The sequence below is a fragment of the Mustela nivalis genome (genome assembly GCF_964662115.1).
Source record: "Mustela nivalis genome assembly, chromosome: 13".
NCBI classification, from domain to species: Eukaryota; Metazoa; Chordata; class Mammalia; order Carnivora; family Mustelidae; genus Mustela; species Mustela nivalis.
The window spans coordinates 33,601,719-33,624,241 of record NC_139032.1 but is presented as its reverse complement, the minus strand read 5'-3'; the positions used below and the strand labels follow the sequence as shown (position 1 = coordinate 33,624,241).

The following is a 22,523-nucleotide window of genomic DNA, read 5'->3' as shown; positions in this document are numbered from 1 at the left end:
ATATTGAATCCATCCATTTTGATAATAAACATCAGGGCCACAGAACTCTCGCTTTTCACCTGCAAATAAATAAATAATATGGACTTGCTCTGTGTGCTGGGAATGAGGGAGAATTGCAACTCCCCTGCATGCGTTTGCATCTTATGAACTCTATTCAGCCGCATGGCCTCCCATTCGTCTCTCTGGAAATCCAATTTCCCTCTTGCATCTTCGTCTGCCAGTTTTCTAATTTTCATATCAAACTGCATATTACTCATTGTCAGGCTGGTTGTTCTGGAAGAATCGTTAGAGTCTTAAACCCTTTACCAGTATTTTCAATCTTGCCGCAGACGGTTGCCAGGCATCCTGTTTTCCAAAAGAGCGCTAACCACCCGCAAAGAGCTCAAAATTTCAAACATACATTCTCTTGGCCCAGGCCAGGGCCAGTGAGGATAATACTCTCTGAAAGTTAAATCCAAATTCTTTAATACAGCAAAACAGTGTACCACCCTGTGTACCACAGTGTACACCCCTCGCAGTGTACCCAGGAATGTGTGATTTGTTTTTCCATCCAGCACTTAGCACGCAATAGACCTTTAATAAATCACTGATTTTAAAAAATGAATAACAACTAAATGAATGGTATGTTTTGTTTTGTTTTTTAAGATTTTATTCATTTATTTGACAGAGAGAGAGAGACACAGAGAGAGGAGGAGCACAAGCAGGGAGAGTGGGAGAGGGCAGGGAGAGGGAGAAGCAAGCTCCCCGCTGAGCAGGAAGCCTGGGCTCCATCCCAGGACCCCAGGATCACGACCTGAGCTGAAGGCAGATGCTTAACAGCTGAGCCACCCAGGGGCCCCTGGATGGTATGTTTTATACAAACACACTTCTACAAGATTACATAGATATATGTTACACACATACCAAATCAAACTTTATTGCATCTAGTACAAGTTCATCTTTATCTAGTGTATTTATGCTAACAAAAATAAACTTTCTCTTTATTTTAAAAAATCACTAATTATACTTTAAATGGTAGCTTTAATTGATATAATTAATTTGTCATGAACTAATCCTCAACAACGTACCAGATTGGACTCTCCCCAGATCTGTAGCTTCCAAATCTGTGCATTTGGTTCTAGGGTTCTGTTCATCCCATTTCCAAATTCTCAGGCTGATGGAAGGGTCTAACACATTTCCTTTTTAGGGCTGGGGTCCATCATGGAAAAAGATATCTCAGACTCACTGCAGCCAGAATAAAGAGGTTTGACTGGAAATCCGACTCCATGGAGGTCATTTGGATACTCTCATGGTCTCCAAATGTGTGCCGTTGCTGCCACATTCAGAGGATGAGCAGGCACCCAGAGGAAACCGCCTTTCTAGAAACCCCGTTCCATGGACATCTCTCCTGTTCCTGGAAAATTCCTCCAGGCCAGGTATAAGCACTAATGAACCAGAGAAAATGTTGACTTTTCCTTACAGTTTTCCAGGAAATGAACTATGAAACAAGTGTTTTCTTCCTTAACAGAATCAAACCTCAAAAACCTGAGGTTCATAACAGGTAAATGCAATTCCTGACCCTGAATGCTATGCTGGAGGGGGGAAAAACACTACAAAGGAAATCCACTGATGTCCTGATATGAACTAAAGTTGAAATTTGTTATGAAAAGAGAAAATCCTAATTCTTAGGAAGACTGTCCATGTACATATACTATTCTAATTCCCAGAGCTTTGATACATATTGACTAAATAGATTTAGCCCAAGGGCTACAGTATGCTGACCCCTGAACCAGATAATTGGGTGTATGGGATCTGGCTTTCTCCCATTCAGTTGGGGTCCCCTGGAGGGAAGTGTCCCTGCTGAGCACCTGCGGCAGACTTCACCTGTAATCCCTGCCACTCTGGAACTCCCACAGCACTATCCATCCATAATGATCGACATCAGGAATCTCCACTCCCTTCAGGAGTAATCACAGTGGGAAGTCCTCTAGTTCACAGCCTTCTGCAAGTCAGCCTAGAAAACGCAGATGACAATCTCTACATTCATGTGGGAGACAGAAAGGGATATCATTACACATGCCAGTCAGGAAAGGAAAGGGGGGAAGTTGCCCCTCCATGCACACACAGGAGAAGCCCGCTCCTCAGAAATCACAATCCAAAACTGCACCATGAATGTTTTGCTTACTTAAAGAAACAAAGAAAAAAAAAGTAAGTTTCTACTTGGGTCCATTGTCCTATCTGAAAATGACCGTAGAAGAAAGGTACCACATCAAGAAATGGAGAGTAAGAGAAACAGTGGAGATGGGTAAGGATGGGAAGTAGGGTAGGGAGAGAAGAAACCCAGCTGAAGTTAAAATGCCTTTTGCTGCTGCAAAGTCGTCACTGGATTGTTGCCCTCGCGTGCCCCTGCTGGTACCTTGATGCTCACAGTCATCTGGCTTCTGCCCTGTCTCATTACACTTCCTGCACTGTGTTATGGGTTCCCATGGAGAAAACAATGCACCTGCCCCTCCACAAGCTGTCAGAAGTCCCCAGAGAGGGGCAAAGAGTTGGAGCTCAGCCAAACCCCTTGGCTAACACAGAGCCTCCACCTGCCACTGTCCAGCTGTCTATCCTGTCCCAGAGCACAGAGCACATCCTTAAGCTAATGGTGCTGGCCCAGAGCCCCAGGACCTCTGCTTCTTGAGAGTCAATTTTATTTGGAAGATAATGAATCCCCAGGCAATGCAAAGAAGCAAACAAGCAAGCAAAGAAATAAAAAGGTTGGAGCATCTAGTGTGGCTGAATTTGGGGTGGTGCTGGGGTAGGTGAAACCATCCAGGTGGAGGTTAGACACTTGGCAGTTCCCTCTGATCACATCCTCTCACTCACTCTTGCCTTTGTCTTTTGGATTCCACGCAGGAGAATTGAAAGAGCACCTACTGTGGGCTTGGCAGACACAGAGGTGAATAGGACAGGTGCGGCCCTCCCTTGTGGAGCCTATCTTCAGTGTGGGATCTAAACAGCAAACAAGCAGTGCATCAGACAGAGCCGTGGTTCCCAAGCCGAGTGAACATCTCGGGGGCTTGTTATAGTCCAGGTTTCAGGGTCAACCCAGAGTGTCTGATTCAGGAGGTGTGAGGGCGGCCTGAGAATCTGCATTTCTAAAAAATGTCCAGGTTTTGTGAATGCTGCCTGAGGACCGGACTTTAAGAACCACACATTATAGCATGACTAGCGTCATGCAGGTGAAAGTACAGGGTGTGATGGGAGCATGTAAAGAAGCATCCTATCCAGGCTCAGTCAAGGAATGCATCAGTGGGCATAAGCAAGGTAAAATGTGCTCCAGGCAGAGAGAAAAGCCATGCAAAAGAATAACTGGAGTCTTGAAGGGAAGCTAAAATCCATTCACTGTGGCTGTCATGCAAGGCCATCTAGGGCCACGGTGAGAACCATGTTAAGGAAGCAGTATCTTCTTTGGATTTACCCACATACCTAGTGGAAGTACATTGTAAAACTAGGAAAAGTAAACGTCCATTTCTGTGTAAGCACAGAGGTTTCGTTGGAAATAAATAGATAAATAAATAAATAATAAAAATAAAACAAAAACTCTCTGACTTCAGGCATTGTGCCTGTTTCCTTCCTGAGATTCAAAATGTGGCACCAAATTGCTCTCCCTTTTAAAATGAGACAGACTACTGTTTCCCTTCTAACAAACAGAATGTAATGTTACACCATTTTTGAGGTTGGATCCCAAAAAGGATAGCTTCTTCCTAGGTTTCTCTTTCTCTTGAATCACTCACTACAAAGGAAGCCAACTGCCGTATTGTAAGGACCCCATGCAACCTGTAGAGAGGCCCCATCTTGAGAAACTGAGGCCTCCCACACACAGCCATCTCCAACTTGCTAATGACATGCGTGGCCACCTTGGAGGTGATCCTCTAGTTCCAGTCGAACCTTCAGATGATAGCTGCCCTGACTGACAGCTTGACTACATGCTCATGGAAGATTCAAGTCAGCACCAAGATACCCCCCAAATCCTGATCCATGCAACTGTAAGGATAATAAATGTTTACTGCCACTTTAAGTCCCTAAGTTTTAGAGTAACATGCAACAATAGATAAACTAATAAAGATAACTCTTGTAGTCATATCAAAAAATATCAAGACTCTAGAAATAAATCTAACAAAACATGTCTAAGAACACTGCAAGGAAAATTAAAATCATTAAGAGATATTAAAACATCTAAGTGAACGGAAAGAAGTACATCACATTCATAAATATGAAGACAACTGTCAAGATGTTGATTCCTCTCAAATTTGTCCATAGATTTCATACAGTTCCAGTTAAGCCCAGCAATGTTTATCACAGAGCTTGATAAGCTGACTATAATGTTTATATGGAAGAATAAGGCCCAAGAGTCATCAGAACCTTTTTGAAGAAGCAAAACAAAAAAAGAGCCTTCTCCCAGCATCTATCAAGACTGAATAGGTACCTGGCTTAAAGCCAGTATGATCTGAGAGCATCTCAAGGATTCAGCCAGGAATTCCATGCTCTGTCTACAGGATGTGAATCTGAAAGGACCTAGGCTTGGTGGCTGGTGGCAGCCATTTTATGACTCTAAGTACCTGACTGAGAATGCCCTCAACAGAGGAAAATGGGTGCCCAAAAATGAGGGAAAAAAGCAGTCAGTTAAAACTGCTCCTAAAGCAGTTCTACCTCTAGATTTTCAGTTATATAAATGAAAAATTCCCTTTTGGTTTTGGAAGCTTGGATTGTCTTCTAGCAGTTCCAACTGGTAATATTCTGACTGATAGTCTCACCCACTTGTCTACTTGTCAGTCTGAAATTCTACCATTCCTTAGCATTGCTAAGGCAGCCATCTTCAAACAACTGTCCGTGGGCCACATCTGGCCCATGGTCTATTTCTGTAGATACAGCTGCGTTGGAACACAGCCATCCTCATTTATTCACACACTGCATGGTGCTTGCATGCTAAAATGGCAGAGTCGAGCACTTGCAACAGTTCACACGGCCCACAAGGTCTCTAATCTTTACTACCTGGTCATTCTGAAGTCCTCCTCAATACATTACATGAGAATCATCCTGCCTATTTAAATTTACTCTTCCTAGTCCCATATTCTGAAGAGCTTGAGAGGACTTTAAAATATGGGGAAAGAAAGGTTTCCTGAGGGTGACTGTAGAAACATCTCTCGTAATCTTTTCAAATGAGTGTCTGTTCCTGTGGACTAATTCGAAAGTTGTCCTTCCTCTTGATGAAGTTCTAGAACCTAGGTGAGGTTTGGTGGGCTGAGGTCTGGAGCCGATGACCAAGAAAGAATTCTTGAGACATCTTTGGTGCAAAATGGTGGTTTATTAAAGCACGGGGACAGGACCCGTGGGCAGGAAGAGCTGCTGCCCTGGGTTGTGAGGGATGGCAGGTTATGTGGCCTGCAGTTGGGGGAAGGTGAGGGGAAGGAAGATTTCAACGGAGTTTTCATATGCTAAAGAGGGCCTACAAGGTGCCAGGATGTCCCAGGCCTATGGGAGGCCTTGCCCTTGAGGCTGGATCAATGTTGTCTTTAGACCAGCCATTAACATTAACATTAAGATAGTTGGGAGACTTTTTGGTGGGATGTCACAAATCGTCTTTGTTAGTGAGATTTAGGACATTTGTAAGCCAAGGGAGACTCCTGTCTAGCAGGATTGTGAGCTCTGCAAGTTAACTATTTGCTTATTGTTCATGGCAGTCAGGGCAGCCTGAGGGATGCTACACATATGACTGAGGGGGAGCAGATGGAGAGGGGGGTGCAAGGCACAGCTTTTGCTTTGTCTTCAGCCAGCCTCGTGCTCCCTCATCACTCTCAGGCTGGTCTTCTTTAGAAGATCACTCATCCCCATTCATCCTCTACTGCCTGCTCGCCCCCTGCCCCAGCATCCTTTCCACCTGCCCCACACACACACTTTTCCTAATTGGGAGCTACTACTCATTTCCCCAGAGTCTAATGACTGTGGAACAGTGAAGGTCACTAACAGGGCTGAGAAAGCAATTTATCAGCCTTACCGTCCATCCCACTGAGAATTCCCCAGAGTGGTGGAGGAGGCAGATCCATACATTGTGTGGCTCAGGGATGACCAGACAGAGCTTCAAGATCAAATAGCTCGTTCTCATCCTTTGAGGCAGAACCACTTCGAGGAGGCCAGCTTCCTGGGTCAGTTAGATCCTGAGGTGCCCACATCTGCCCAGTGTATAAATGATGTGTGCTGAGGAAATGCCCACGGCTAAAGATGCCTTCCCTTTTCCAGGGCAGAGGCAGCTACGCACCCCAACCATTGCTCCCTCCTCTACCATCCAGCACAGGCTTTTAAATCTGACAGTACCAGGGAATTTCATATTCTCAAGATGGACTTTTATGCAGAGAAAAGGATATTCAGAAGTTACTTATGTTTTTGTGAAATAATATTAAATTTATTCAAGTAAATTGAACCTAATCCTTCCTTAGGCTTTTATGTTCAACTTATAAACTTTATTATTTTATATATAATTCCAGAAAATCTGACAATCACCTTTAGGAGCCTTTGGTTAAACCCGACCCCATTTATAAACTTAATTAAGCATAATTTTAAATAGCAATTATATATTTAGTATATTCTATTCTATTCTATTTTGTTAAATTATTTTTTATTTTTGTTAAAATAACTCATGCACATAAATTCACAAATAGTACAAATATGCTTGTAACAAAAAAATGATTCCCTTGACCCCCCACCCTCAAACCCCCTCTGCTTTTCCAGAGATCAGCTACTCTTCTTCTTTTTTTTTTTTTTAAGAAATTTTATTTACTTGACACAGAAAGAGAGAGAGAAAGAGACTATAGGCAGGGGGAGTGGGAGTGGGAGTTCCCTGAAGAGCAGGGAACCCGATGCAGTACATAGATTCCCATGCGTCTCTGGCAGGGATCATTTCTCAATTCTTTCATCTCCTTGGACAAAATTTGCCATATCTATCATATATTTTTTTTTTTGCATTTCTTTGGCTTTTAAAAGATTTAAATTGTTTTTATGTGTAACCCTAAACACCTTTGAACTGGAGGAAATCCTACAGTCTTTTTGTCTTTGCACAATTAGAGCTAAGCCTCTTCTAGAGCAAAATGACCTCCAATTACCCTTTTGATCCCCTCATTGGTTGCAGCTTGTTATTCTGTGAACATAATTAAAGGCAAAAACTAGAGGAGCTAAGGCAAAAATGAAGATTCAATATAAAACAGTGTCCGAAAACATGTGATCTCTGTCTCATCCTTTCACGTGTAACCCCAGGGGGCTTTATTACCAAATGTAAAATGTGCTTAGAGGGGTGTGAATCCACCAGGCTTCCCACTGGAGGATTGAGGAAACACAGGAAGGGAGTTAAATGCCTGTCTAATTGTCAGGCTGTGACTCAGCATAGACCAAATGCACTAACGGAGCCAAAAAGAGAGAAAATGGGCATTACCCCTGATGTCATCTTCATGGAAGCCCCACAGAAGCTCAATGGAAAATAGCTTTATGAAGGGTCAAAGGTGGTCCGTGATGAGCAAAGTTGGCTGTCAAGGCTGATTTTGAGCACTGAGAATGTGCTAGTTATGTTTGCTAGAAGATTGAGACCCCAGTGGGACACTGATACCAACTTTTATACGTACTGCAGAAAAAAAAAAGATCTGGCAAAACTAGCTTTAGTCTCTCTATGACAAGGCAATTTATGGAGTTGGTCAAAGTTATGACTATGAAACAATCAAAGCCACACACAATTCCATGGAGGGAATCCGATTCTGAGTTAACAGTTTGTCTACTGATGTCCACTCCTCTTCTAATGACCCAACGACTGCCTCAGTACCTTTAATGTATGTCTTCTCCATGTAGTGCTTTTTTTTTTTTTTCATAATTTTGGTTTATCCCAATTTCAGTTGGTTAATGATCCCCCATGTCTTGTGAGATGCATACTTTCAGTCGCAGATCTTCTCCATTTCAACTTCCTAAGGGGAAAAACCTCACTGCCCTTGCTCTTTTCTGTCAGAGCAGAGTCTCTAGGACCACATAAAATCATGGGCCACTGTTTTTAGCCAAGGTTCTATCTGCCTCCACTCCTGGTCCAGTAAGCTGTCACTGGCATGAGAACATGGTACTGAGTTAAAGCATGGTACTAATGTAGGGCTGTTTCTTCTAGAAAAATGGAAGGATATGATAGAAGAATATGAATGGAAGGACCATGATGGCTATTTCTGATCACATGGCTTGGAGGCCAAGGAAGGAAAAAAGCCTGCCCTCTCTCCTTTTCATCAAGAAAACCATTCATAAGACTGAAAGATAAGATCTGTAGGAGTGTCTGTAGGTGAACCAGAAACAAAGAAACAAAGATTTTCTTTATCTGCTTTTACTTATGCCTAGGGAGAAACATTTAGGGTTCAAGGCTTGGAAAGAGATATCTTTTGGATTTGAAGATATTTGGCTAATCAGAGGTTTTGCCCAGTGACATTTCTCCTCCTCGTTGCTGCTCTCATCTTTAAGGGCTTGGGATATTTTCTAGTTAGAATGACTCTGGAAATCCTATAGGTGCCAGGCTGGACCCGAGGTCAGGAAGAGGGAGCTTCCTGCTTAAGGCTTGTTCTAATTTTAAAGGAGAAAGAAGGAGCAATGCCTCCGGGTTTCTCTCTAAATTAATTTCACTGAGCTTCCCATGGTGGGATGTTGCAGGATTCAGGCCAGAAGTGTTGTCAGAATTAACAATTAAAATATTTTCTGGTGGGCTCTCTGGAAAGCCAGTAGGTAAACCATGAAGTACATTGTTGTGATTGACGTGCACATGAGTTTTGACCAAGATAACTATCACCATAAATCTATGAGTAGCAAATCACCCTTTGCTGTTTGAGCTCAAGGATGGCATAATGAGATTGGAATTTGTGCCCCCCAAGTCTCTGGGCCAAGGCAAAAGAGTGCTCCTGGTGCTGGCACTTGGTCCAAGGTGGGCATGTCGGGCTTTTGGTAAGCTCACTGCAGCTTTTCTTCCCTCCAGCAGATCCTAGTGCTCTCACTGATTGCTCCCAGGGCCTCATTGTTCTTTTACATAGATTTCCTCTAATACAAGGCCAGTGGAGAATAAAGGAGAGGTTCCCTCCCTTCTCTTCCTGCCCACTTTCCAGGCCATTTTCCTGCTATAATCCACAAGAACACAAATAGAGTTACAAAAGCCTTAAAATACTTAAAGTCCTATTAATGATGGATCTTCATTAAGAAGCCACTGACCTGGCTTCCCTTTATTAATTCACCACATTGCACTGTCTTGGGCATCAGTCCAGCCCAGTTATTCCCTCTCACTGGCCATCAGGGAAAGACAACTGCAGTTGAACATAGACCAGTTTGTTCTTCAAGGCTTAGAGACTTTATTTACATCCCAATGATCTCTCCCCAAGAAGAAGAATAAAAACAATAATAATTAAAAGGAGGAGAGAGTATTATTTACTGAGGCAGCTGCTGTGCCAAGCTTTGATGTACATATTTTATTTAATCCTCATAATGGCCCAATAAACTAGATAGTATCTCCATTTTAAAAAGACACAGAGATGGTAATAAGTTTGCCCAAGGTTACTCAACAAGTATAGAGGCAGAATTCAACCTCAGGTTTATCTAACTCCAAAATAATTGCATCTTTATAAAAATAATATATTCTTATTAAAATATCCTTGTCCTAAGGAAAGGATGAAGAAGACAGTGAAAAATTACATGTAATTTCATTGGTCAGATATAATCACTATCTATTCTTTTTAATTCCTATGCAACCACATAGACAGATATTAGTTCATATATCAAAAAATTTTTGAGCATCTCTGAGGTCCTGTTGTAGGTCCTGTTCTACATGCTGGGGTATGCAAAGTCTCCCTCCTGAAGGAGCTTATGTTCTACTGGGGGAATCGGAAAATAAATAAATATATGAATAAATTTATGCTTTAATATATGCTAGACATATGCTATATACAGCTATGCAGGTTGTGCACTGAGACTTCCAGGGGTACAAATCACACTGCAGCTAATGTGAATGACCTTCATAGAAGCTGGACACAACTCCTATACTATACACATTAGATAATAATGGGAGACAGGAATGTTCTGGGCATCATCAAGGAAGAGCAAAGAGGCTGCCATAGGTGGAAAGTAGTGATCCAGAGGGAAAGGGTGGGAATAAAGGTCAGATCCCAGGGCCTTTGGGCATGGTTAGGGCTTGGGGTTTTATTTTGTCTATTGGAAGCCACAGAGAGTTGTAAGCAGGGATGGAGGTCTTAAAAGGACAGTTCTGGCTGCTTTGTAGAGAAAACAGGCATTGAGACCAGATAGAACTAGAAAGACAATGATATGGGTAGCAGAGACCCAGGGAAAGCTGCGTAGTGATGAGAAGGAGCCAGATTCAGGAAGTTTTAAGATGTTGCTGGCAGAGCAGATTTTTGGATAGTACCATCAAGATTTGCTGATACTTTGTTGTGAAATGTGAGAGAAACACGGGAGTCAAGATGACCTAAATGGGTAGAGGGGGAGCTTTAGGAGTTGTGGGCACTATTAGGCATATGAAGTGGGGAAAGACACAAGTTCCACTTGGAAGAACCAAGTTTCAGATGCCTATTAAGCATGCAAGCAGATATATGTTGAAACTGGAGTTATCATTCTGAAATTGACAGTGTGTATATGATGTTTAAAACCATACACCTGAATGAAATTCCCTATAGAGAGTACAGAAAAAAACAAAGAGACCTGGGAGCTGGACCCTAGAGGAAAGGAAAATTAAAAAGTAAGGACAATTGGGAGAATCTGAAAAATCATTTAAGAGGCCACAGAAGTAAGGGGAAAGCCATCAGGGTCTCCTGTCCCAGAAAGCAAGTAAGAAAAGTGTTATAAGCCGGTATGATTAGCTGTAACAGGCTGCTGAAAGGTTAAGTAGGATGAGTTTAAATAAGACTGAACATTTGATTGACAAAGTAACACCAAATAGTTTTGGTGGAACAATAGGAGAACAACATGATCTGAGTGAACTTAAGAAAGAGTGAGTGGAAGGAAGTAGAGGCAAATATAAACCACTGTTTCAAAAAGTTTTGCAATGAGAGGAAGCAGAGAGAAGACAAGGTAGGATCTGGGGAAGTCAAGAAAGGTTGTATATTTTATTTTAGCTTTTGGATGAGTAATAGTATGGTAGGTTTTTGAGGTGATGTTTATAATCCAGTAGAGGGAAGGGATAATAATGAAGGAAAGGAGATAACAACTGGACCTATGCCCCGGATGATGAATGAATAGAATTTTGTGCACAAGCAGAGAGATAGGTCTTTGCTAGAATAATGGGCATTTATTAATTATAATAGAAGAGAACATACAGAAATGTGTAATAGGCTGAAATTTGTAATTGGCTGTATTATAATGATACTACTTCACAAATAAACTTAGATCAGTACCATGGACTTACCATATTTCAGAGAATGCCTCTTCCATTATTTATTTATTTTTAAAATTTATTTGACAGGCAGAGATCACAAGTAGGCAGAGAGAGAGAGAGAGAGAGAGAGAGAGTGAAGCAGGCTCCCTGCTGAACAGCGAACCAAATGCGGGACTCAATCCCAGGACCCCAGATCATGACCTGAGCCGAAGGCAGCGGCTTAACCCACTGAGCCACCTAGGCGCCACCCATAATTCATTTTATCAATCCCCTCTTCTTGGACATGTACGTTGTTTCCAATTTTTCACTGTTAGAAACGATGACATGCCTCCTTATCTCCAGTACTCTGACTGTGTGCTGACTGAAGGCCACCCCAAGTCAGTTCTCAATGTGTAGCATCCCTGCCCAGGCACAATCCCACCTCTGAGACTGGAACTCTGCTCTACATTCAAGATCCAGTGCATGGGTGGCAAGAATCACTTGGTCCCCTACTAATCTTGTCATTTCCATCACCCTCAGCTTCCACCAGCCAGAGGGGTGTGCCTGTTCTGTGGCAGTTAGGACACAGGAGAGTTGAAACAGACACTGCTTCTCTCCCCTCTGGAATTCACAAGTGCTAAAAATTTGGAAAGTGCCATGAGGCCATAGCCTCTAGCCCCAGAAGTTTTGAAAACATTTTTAGGCCTAGTTCTATTAAATATTTTCCTTTAAGAAACTGAGTTTTAGAGATGGAATATGTGAAGGCAGGGAAAATCTAATAGCTTGCTCTGAATTTCTCAGCAAAGCAAAAAGACAAGCTAAGAATTCCTCTCTGGCCTGTCTGACTCCAAGCATACCCCTCTCCTCCCTTTTCACTGCATGTGTCTCACAATCTCCCTCTCTCTGCCCCCATCACTAGTCCTTCCTAGGCTTCCCCAGACATAACAGCAAAGCAACCTCCCTCCTGGGATCCAACTCCACTCTGAGCCAAAGCCTCAGGGACTCTTTCAAGTCACGGCCAGAGCCCTTCCAGGTTTATCTCCAATCTTTCCTTCATAAGCTCTGTGAAGCTACACAGGCCACTTCCTAGTCCCCTAATATACTCTCCAATTTCCTGTCTCCTTTCCTTTCTTCATGTCTTTCTTGGTTCCATCTGCTGGGATCCTACACATTCTTTAAGGCCTGATTCATTTGTCACTTCCTCCAAGAAGGTCTTTTCAGTGTCATTAGCCTTCCCCACCTCAGAACTCCTAGAGCACTATATCTGTTCTTGTCTTATGAGCCGTAACACTTAGCATCTCGTTTGGTGGTTGTTTTTCATATATCTTATCTCTTCTTCCACCAGACTAGAAACTCACAGAAGGAAGGGATCATAGCTCAATCACCTAAGTAACTCTTATACACCTGCCCAATATCAGGCACAAAATAAGTCCTTGTCATAGGTTTTAAGGATGGATGAATGGGTGAATTAATTCCCTACCTATTTCTGGCTTGATAACTTTTTTGATTAATGTATTTTGTTTTACTTAAATTCTAGAACCTGTCCTTACTGGTATGGTTATACAGAGCTATCCCTAAGTGCCTGGAAATTCTTCATACAATGTCCCTCTTCCATTTCCGTTGCTGTTAGCAGCCCTTTTCCTCCAGCCCACCCTCATCCTATCCTCTTAACGTTCTGACTCTAGGTGTCCCATAATTATTTCACTCAAGCATTCCTGGCTGAGAAGTCAGGTAATAGGTACTTAAAATATAGTCTTTGCCAGGGGGATCTGAATTTTAATAGGACACTCCAAAGGCAGAAAGTATATATGTTTCTAGTAATGAAATTTTAGACACCATGATGAAGATGGGGAGAAAGCCTGTCTAACTGCCTGCTTCCTGGCTGGTAAGAGTGGCCCTGTGGCCAGACTCCCTGTGAGGGAGTAGGAATTAACATGAGGAGACCACATCACTGCCTCCCACCCCTACCTTGACCCAGGAAATGAGGGCAGAACATCTCAGAGCTAATGTCTCTGCAGATAGATACCTTTGGCCATGCCACAGACCTCAGCTGGCATCACCTTAGAGCTGCAGAGGTCACAGTCCCCAAAAGCAGTACCCTCAAGAGTTAAAGAACACTAGCTTGGCTCAGTCCCTGCTCTAACTGGATATCTAGAAGCCAAGAGCAGGGTTAGAGACCATTTCCAGAGACCTCGTAGATAGGGCAGGCAGATACCCATCTGCCTTCTGGACCCTGTCCCCAGAAGTAGGACCTCAAAGGGTCCTTCTTAGTTGAGTTTCCTGAGCTTGAGAGTGGGTAGGAAAAACAAGCTAGGAAACATGAGTTGCTCCTATCCTTAGCAACTGAGCCCCAGACTATCTCCCGGGACGAAGTACCCCTTGCTTGAGTCAGCCTGGTCTTCCCTAGCATCACACTCTGGCAGTCAGGGTCAATCTTCTGAGCACCTGCTCTGCACTGATCTTTGGGTTCAGTAAGGCTTTAGGGCCTTCTTCACTTCAAGAAGGGCAGTAACTGCTAATGAACAGAATGCATGGGGCTGGATTCTAAATCTGATTCCATCGTTACTAGCTATGTGACCTTGAAAAAAATGTCCAAATTTCACTACCCTTCACTTGCTATAAAATTATCCTAAAACAGTACTTACTTCACTGACTTAAGATAAGAAATGTAAGGCACCCAGTACAGTGCCTGGATTTATAAAAGGAGTTCAAGTAATGTCAGCAGCTGTTAAGGAAATTACAGTCTGGCTCTGGGGACATTGAAAATGATACTTAGGCAACAGACACAGGAGAGAGAAGTGACATTCTTAACACTCATATAAAACCACTAACATCTCACTTTTGGATCTGTACACCTACCATTGTCCGTGAGAGCAGACACCAGCCACTGATGACTGCTATTCTTTTGTCCTGGAATTTAAGACCCTCCAAAGCAAGTTCTGATCTTGCCTTCAGTCTTCATCTCTCAACGGTCTGCCAACAACAGACACCTGGCCACATCTAACCACTCCCCCACTGTTATCTATCCTATCCCTGAGTTCTTGGCTGTCAATGTTGCCACTAGCTCCAACGTCCTCCACATCAATCAAGCCTAAATCCTAAAGCCACCTCCTACAGGAAGTCTCTCCAACTTCCTACGTGGAATACAACTTGTCTTCCTTTTAGCTTCTACAGCACATTTAAGGTTAGTGAATCCAGAAGGCTCCCTATTTTGTCAAGATTTCTTTTGAAGAATAAGCATATCGAAGACCTAACAAATTTTCTACCGAGATTAGAATACTCCGAATATAATGATACACTGACAAGGGACACAGGACACAATGAAGCCTCCCCTGCTTAGTCATCAGACTCTGGGCCACATGCTTTGTTCCAACAGCAGGCGCAAGCCTTCAATGACTACTTCCAAGCTACCTATGGCTTTTCTTGTTCCTTCCCAATCCTTGGGGGAAGCAGAGATCCTTCTATCTAAACCTTAGATCCCTTTCTTTGCTGGCAGCCCAGATATATCCCGGCTGTCGTCACACCCACCAGATGCTCCTCTCACTTTCCTGCTTTACTTTTCTGTCTGTAAAGCTGCTCCCAATACCTGCTTCATTTGCTGTCCATACCAGTCTCCATGCTTCTCAGATATTTTAAACATATTCCTCTGTCTTTGATATTTAGTCAACCCCAGAACCAGACATCCTTGGGCACCGCTCAGATCAAGCCCTGCATCCAGGCTACGTTCACCCCTGCAAAGCTCTCTGCCTTGGGCATTTGTCAAAGGAAGCACAGGCAACTTATCTCGATGGCTCCAGTGGCAGCATTATTGAGAGCCTTATCCCTACATCACTGCGTATCTCCTATAAGAGCCCACATGAGATATTTCTTTATAATTTACTGCTAAGAAAAGCTCTTCCGTCTTCCCTGAGGAACTTTCCATAATTCTCTCTGATCATAAAGATTATGTAACAGTTCATGCCCCAGTTTTGGTTTTTAGCTACCAGGAGCTTGGCAGCAGATTTGAGGCCCTGCTGAAGGAACTTGGCTTTCTGTACAATTTCAGGGCTCCTTCCTTTAGGGTTACCTCTTGATGTCTAGAATGGTTCAGCCTGTTCTGCTTGAGTTCTTTGATTATTTTACTTTGAGCTTCCTTGGGTGCAGGTTCCATCTGTTCTCTCCATCACTGGCAGGTTTTTAACCATCCTAATAGAATGGTACCCCACACAAAGTTTTCCCATCTTCTCTACCTCTTTGCTCCTGGACCTTTTTGTTCTTAAGTTCTGTTCTTCTGGAAGGCAGTGTTGGAGTTCTAGTATTTCAGATAAAAATAAAAAGAGAGAATTGTAAAGTTAGTTGCCTTTCCTCCTTTTAAAAGAAAAATCAGTTTTATTTTTATCAAATGTATACCTGACCAGAGTTTAGAGGCAATAGGTCTGCCTGTTGTTTAAAAATAAATAAAAATAAAGCCAGCAATTATCTACTTCATTATTCTTTCCCCAAAGGCAATAATATTTACCTCTTTTAATGGATTCTTTTGGTATTCTTTTAGATAATGTGCTTATAGATTATTTATACCATTTGTATTATGGTATTTCTTTGGTTTTTATTTCTAGGTATTGGCTTGCCACTGAGGAAGATGAGGATATAAATCTCACTGGCCACCACCACTACTACCAGCTCTCAGAAACCAACAGAAAATTTTGTGCCCCCCCCACCTCCACTATTCCAAGTCCTATTGTGATTTTAATTAGATCAATTTCAGTTACATTATTATGATTATAAAAGCGTAGCTGAGCCATGTAATACACAAAAATTACTTTTCCTTTCCAGCACAACTTTTTATTTTTCCTGAATTTGATATATGTATTGTTTTACATTTGCTTGCTTTTTATGTACTTCATACTAATTCAACCCAAATCTGCCCTCCAGTTGTGTATCTCTCCTCAATACCTTCAAGCACCTTAAGGATCCTATTGTTTTCATCTTCTGAATGAAACCTCTCCCAGGGTCTTTTGAACTGTTCGAATCTAGATGGTCTTATCTCAAGATCTATGTAGCAGCAGTAGAAAGCCATAATAGCAAAGGGAAGAAACTGATATTTGAACCTTATAAGAGCCATTGTGGAAGGGTCAGCCAAAGAGAATCATGGTATTAGATGGAAGACAGCTTCTGACCAACTTAGGTCCAGCATAATTCTCTCTGATTTCTGATAGAGAGGAAGCATGGGGAATAAAAATTATCCCCTCAGTTTCTTCCTGCTGATCCCTTGCCAGCATCTCTAGTGGTCAAACCCACTTATAAATCCCCCAGCAAGCGAGTCCAGGTAATGTAGTATGGTATTGTAGATCAGTTTCCTGGGGCACCAAGAACAGATGGAAAATAGAACTGAAGAAGTAAACCAAGAATATCTAGCAAGCCATATCTTTCTATTTTGGTTTACTCTGTTATTTTGGTAGAGCCCATTCTCCAGTAACTTGATGAGAAATGGCACATGACAGATAAATTAGTTAGGTGTTTATAAATCTTGAAAATACCTTTTTGTCTCAAGCTAAATTAATAGTTTGGCTGGATACAGAATTCAAGGTTGAAAATAATATTGCCTCTCTATTCTCTTGTCCTCTAGATTTCATCATTGTCAAGAAGTTTCCTGCCAGTCTAAAAGTTTATTCTTTATGGAAAATCTGGAAGCTTTAGGGTGCCTGGGCGGCTCAGTCCATTAAGTGTCTGCCTCCAGCTAAGTTCATGATCCCAGGGTGCTGGGATTGACCCCATGTTGGGCTTCCTGCTCATTGGGGAGTCTGCTTCTCTCTTTTCCTTCTGCCCTCCCTGACACTTGTGTGCCCATGCTCTCTCTCTCAAATAAATAAGTAAAATCTTTTTTAAAAAAGTCTGGAAGCTTGCATGAACTCTTAGTTTTTCTACCTACGTTCTTAAATTCCAAAATGATGACTTTCGTACGGCTCTTTTTTCATTACTGAATACTGAACTTAGTTGATCTTTACCCTTTAGAACCTCTCTCTAAGTTTGGGGGAATTTCTTGAATTATTCCCTTCATGATTTCTTCACTGTTTTCTCTTTATGGAACCCCAATAATTTGTATCTTTAACCTCCAGGACTAGTTCGTTATCTTTTTGTTTGCCTTTTCTTTTAGCTTTTACATTGTTTTGGTTTTTAGAGATTCACTTAACTTTATACCAATTTTCAAGTACTCATAGATTCTCTGAATGTTTCTTTTTGTAGTGTCGTGTTCTTGTTTTCCTGAAGCTCTTAATAGTAGGTAGGTTTAAGGGGGGGGGGGTGTTTGTTTTCAAGTTTCTCTAAGTGCAATTAATTTTCTCAAACTAGTTTTCTTGTTTGTTTTGTCTTGTCTATGATTTTCATATTAGATGCTCTAGTGATCCCTCACACACATACAGGTGAGATAGAAGCTCCGTGCACCTCAAAAGGGATTGGCAACTCTGGACTTTCCTGTTGGGTAAATGTCTTGGCCATTTTGTCAGAGACTTTTACATTGTCAGAATCTTCAGATGTTTTCTTTTGGGCTAGATTCCATTCTCCTGCTTATAGACTATAAGCTTAGTTGCCAGTACATTAAAAACTAAGTAAGGGAAGAAAGCAGAGTCTCAGTTAATCTGTGATCCTTCATTTAATATTCTTGTTTCCAACATGGTTCTACTCTCAGTTGTGCCTATCATTCTCTAGCCCAGTTCTCTGTCTTATATTTTGCAGAGATCATACCTTCAATCTTCTCTTGGGGCAAAAAATGCAGTCCTCCTGATACAAGGGATTAGAATAATCTTTGAACAATTTTCCCATTTCCAGTTCTGTTTTCACCTCCACTTCCAGACAAATGGAATCACTAATTCTGAAGCCTTTGGGGGAAAATGCTGGGGTGTCCACTGCATTGTTTCTTCATTTGTATTTAAATAATCTTTCAACAAGTGTTTTTATTTTCAACCCTACCCTCATGCCCATTTTTAGATGTATATGAAATCACTAATTCCTGAGCCTTGCAGGGACAGGAAGGTTCTGTATGTTTAAGTGGCATTATTCCATGGCTTTCTGCCACTGCCAGTTTAGGACTCAACTTCCTCAAGTCTATCAAATCTTTTTCCATCCTATGGCTATCTAGCTTTCATTTTTTAAAACACCATCTTCTCTCTCATTTCTAGGTCTTTGTATTTTTATATTATTAAAAATCATTTTATTATAACTTTACTAAGTAAGCTTAAGAATAGGGAAGAGAATAAATGCATGTACTCATTTCTCCCATCTTCATCTGGGAATCAAGCAGCTATTTCCCCAATCCAACCCTCTACCCCACACCCTGACCCTCAACTTTATTGTGGTATAACTGACAACGAAAATTGTAAGATAATTAAAATGTCCATCCTGTGATTTGATTTACATATGTATTGTGAATGGATCCTTACCATTTACTTAATTAACTCATCCATCACCGCACATATTTATCTTTCTATTTTTTGTTTTTTGGTTGAGGACATTTAAGTTCTGTTCTCAACGAATTTCCATGATTTAACACATTTTTAGAATTATGATCACCACATTTTATATTAGATCCTCAAAACTTATTCATTTTGTAGCTAAAGTTTTTAACCTTTTAACCAACCTTTCCCTATTTCCCCCACACCCAAGCTATCACTCTGTTTCTAGGCGTTTTACTCTTTTTAAAAATTTATTTCACATTTAAGTGATACCATGCAGTATCTACCTGGTTTATTTCTCTACCTAGTTTATTTCTCTACCTGGTTTATTTCACTTAGAGTAATGGCTTTCAGTTTCATCTATGTTGTTGCAAATGGCAAACATTTCTTCTTTCTCCTGGATAAATAATATTCCATTGTATATACATTGCACATATTCAACTATTGATGGAAACTTAGGTTGTTTCCATATCTTGGCTGATAATTGCTTTTTGTTGATAGGGCCAAATAAACATAGTGTAAAGAATTTAAATAAATGTGTCTTGCTTGTGCACTTTTTGTACATGGGGCAGAATGAGAGGAGGTAACATACAGTGGTATTTGTTTCATAAGATTTATCAGAAGTTCATTGAGAGAGCACAAATAGCATTACTCTAGAGTTCTACATCATATATTTGAATATTATTTTCCAGTTCTCAAAGCATTTACCCATATTTATCCTCTTTGATCCCTGAAACAACTCTAAATAGTAGACAAGGCAGGTGTTACTATTCCCCCTTTACAAAAGAGGAAAATGAAACTTGTAGAGATCAAATGACTTATCCGGAAGAGTTCAGGTTAGTGGCAGAGATGAGACTCCAACACAGGTCTTAAAATGCCAAAGCTAAAGCTTTTTTTTTAGGTCTATATTTTCTCCAAGTGGTAATATTTCTGTTTTTATAACTGACGCAGGATGGTGTACAACCCAATAGGATTGCATCTGTCTCCCACATAGTCCCCAGACTGGCCCAGAATGGTCTGCATTGGTACCATCTGTGGACGAGTAAATCGTCGTAAGATTTTTGGGCCCTAACTCCAAGAGATTCTGATTTATAAAGTCTGGAGTGTGGACCAAGAATCTAGATGTTTTAAATAGCTCCCTAGATGACACTGGCATGTAGCTTGATTGAAAACCACTGCTCTGAAGGGCCTGGAAGTGGTCTAGAGTTGTCCCCCGTCTTCAAGTTGGGGATAATCAAATGCCAGTTCCTGGAATGTAACAATTTAACTGTCTAGACAGCAGCTATCTCAACATGCCCCAGTCTAAACTAATAGTTTCCTCCTTTCTGTTGCTCCCTATGGCCCTTGACAGAGCTCACTTCTGTCCTCATTACCTGGCTGCCCACTCACATCATGGAGATTCCCTTGCCATTTTCCTCGGCTGCTCCATTTCAGCTTGTGGGACTTCAGGGACTCAACTTTCTGAAAAAATTAAATTAAAAAACTTCCTCCCAGATAACTTAGGACCTCGTGTGGAATTTAGCTCACCTAGGAGCCAGAGGGAAAGAATAATAAGCAGTTGTATTCGTTATCTGATTGGCGGCCCCAGAAATGTTATTCCTGGCTCTCAGGTGGCCTTCTAGCAGAAAAATATAAACTACAAATACCTTTAGGTTAAAAAGGGAGCATCTTGGCGTCATAATGCAGGTCTATATGTATATGAATGCACAGTAGTGCACAGTGGAGGAGGTCTTTTTTCTAGAACCTGAAGGTCCCTCAGCTGAAGAAGTTCAAAGAATAGACAGGGAGAAAGAGAAGAGAGCTGTATAGCAAGAGCCTCAGCATTTTATTTACCACTGAGAATAAAGGAAGACTGAGCCATTTGGCAGGCCAATGGGAGAGACCAGCACACACATTTTAGCACGAGACAAAAGCCCTTCTGGGAAAGAACTGCCCTAAGGAAGGAGCTGATACATGAATTTGTAAACAATAACTCAGCCAGTGGAGGACAGAGATGACTGTGTGAGATCCTCACCAGATCAGACAGGCATGACCCAGAGTACCTACAACTGCAGAGGCCTCTTTTAAGGAATTTCTTCTACATAAGTCACTTTTGCTTGTAACACGAAACCTCGAACTCCTAGTCAAGCAAATGGCCTGGAGTAGAAACCTAACTTAAGAATTAGGTTGAAAGGAGAATATGAGAAAGACTGGTACAAGAGCTCTCAAGTGGGGAAGGAGCAATTAAGCCAGTCTGATTCTTCAAGAAACTTATTTAATCAAGGCAATAAATATTTTTTGAGTACCAACTATGTGTAGACATTTTATTGGATTTTTTAAAAAGATTTTATGTAATCCTTACACTCAGTGTGGGGTTCGAACTTACAATCCTGAGATCAAGAGTCTCATGCTCCACTGACTGAGGCAGCCAAGCATCCTGACGTTTTATCTTTAAATTGTATTGAATAAATGTTTCCACTGAATGTATTCTGTGCAAGACACGTAAATTTTATAAATATTAATTTATTTAATTCTCCTAACAACCCTGCAAACTAGCTGCTATTAACATGCCCATTTTTGAAGGTTAAAAAAAAAAAAAAAATCCTCAGTGCAGAGAAAGCCTAATTAATTTGCACTTAGTTTTTGTGGTAGAGCCAGTCTTTTAAGTTCTGTGACTATATCAATAAACAAAAGAGACCAAAATTCATGTCCTCCTCAAATTTATTTCTACTAATGATTTTGGCCTGGACATTTGGAGAATCAGTGGTACTAGGAAGAGAAGCTAAAAAAATCAAATGGTGAAGGTCAGCAGCAAAAGCTATGTGGCAGCAGAGGCCTTAGAAGGAAGTGTGAGGGACATGGTTGTGGATAATAGAAAAAACTAAAGAGCAATGAATTCAGGATGAGGGCACATTGGAATAAAGAGATCCCAAGAACTCTCTCATTCCCAGCCATTTCATATCCATGAGGTCCAGATTCTTGGCTGTGTTTTGCATACTCTTAACTCTGCAATAAAACCACCACAACTGAAGTAACCTGAGTGGATTTTTGCTCTTCACATTTTTAAGAACTCCCAACATTCAGCCCTATGGAGCCCTAGCCCCTCACAAAAGCAAGGACTATAAGAAACAATACCCAAAAAAGGCAGTGTACACAACTCAGTCTCCTTGACAGGTTAAGCATATGAAGTTGCACTATAAGATGAGCACAGACACAGGAGACACCAGGACAGGAGGACAACTCTTTCTGCTTCAGGGAAGTGTCAGGGCTAGCTGAGTGATGTCACCGGGTGTCAACCTCAGCTTAGAATGGTGGTGGCTGTCCTGGCTCTACAACTCCCAACCTCAGGCAGCAGTGGGGTCCCAGTATAACCTCACTACATCTCAGAAGTTACAACAGTGGTATCATTCGCACTGGTTTCTGAGCATAATGTGGGGGGTAGCTTCAGCATTATCAACAGGACGCAGAAAAAAGTTCCTCTCCCTCAGCCTGGAGGGCAGTGACAGCTGAGCATGCTGACATTCTTGAAGTCATATTGGAGAACACATGAAAATGGCAGTTACCAGGTAAAAACCAAGAGCATTTATTTATGAGCACATCAAGATGCTCCTTGAGGACTCTCAGAAGTAATTGGGAAGCACTTGATAGGAGTCTGGAATATTGCAATAGCATTTCATACTTAAGACATAAGTATGCTCTTTTTTAGATTTTCACTGAAAACCCATTTAACA

The 22,523-nt window shown here is 41.5% G+C and overlaps 1 protein-coding gene across 3 annotated transcripts in view; it reads right to left on the bottom strand.

Moving 5' to 3' along the window:
- Nucleotides 1–881: 881 nt before the first annotated feature.
- KDM4C (lysine demethylase 4C) overlaps nucleotides 882–22,523 on the bottom strand; it is a 518,729-nt gene continuing 497,087 nt past the window's right edge. For 2 of the 3 annotated variants that reach the window (XM_082695162.1, XM_082695148.1), the window contains one exon: nucleotides 882–1,993. In XM_082695162.1, coding sequence (XP_082551288.1) covers nucleotides 1,967–1,993 — 27 coding nt within the window. In that variant the 3' untranslated portion in view covers nucleotides 882–1,966. Of the gene's footprint in view, nucleotides 1,994–15,615; nucleotides 15,678–22,523 lie in introns of all 3 variants that reach the window. The other variant, XM_082695163.1, reaches the window with a different exon arrangement.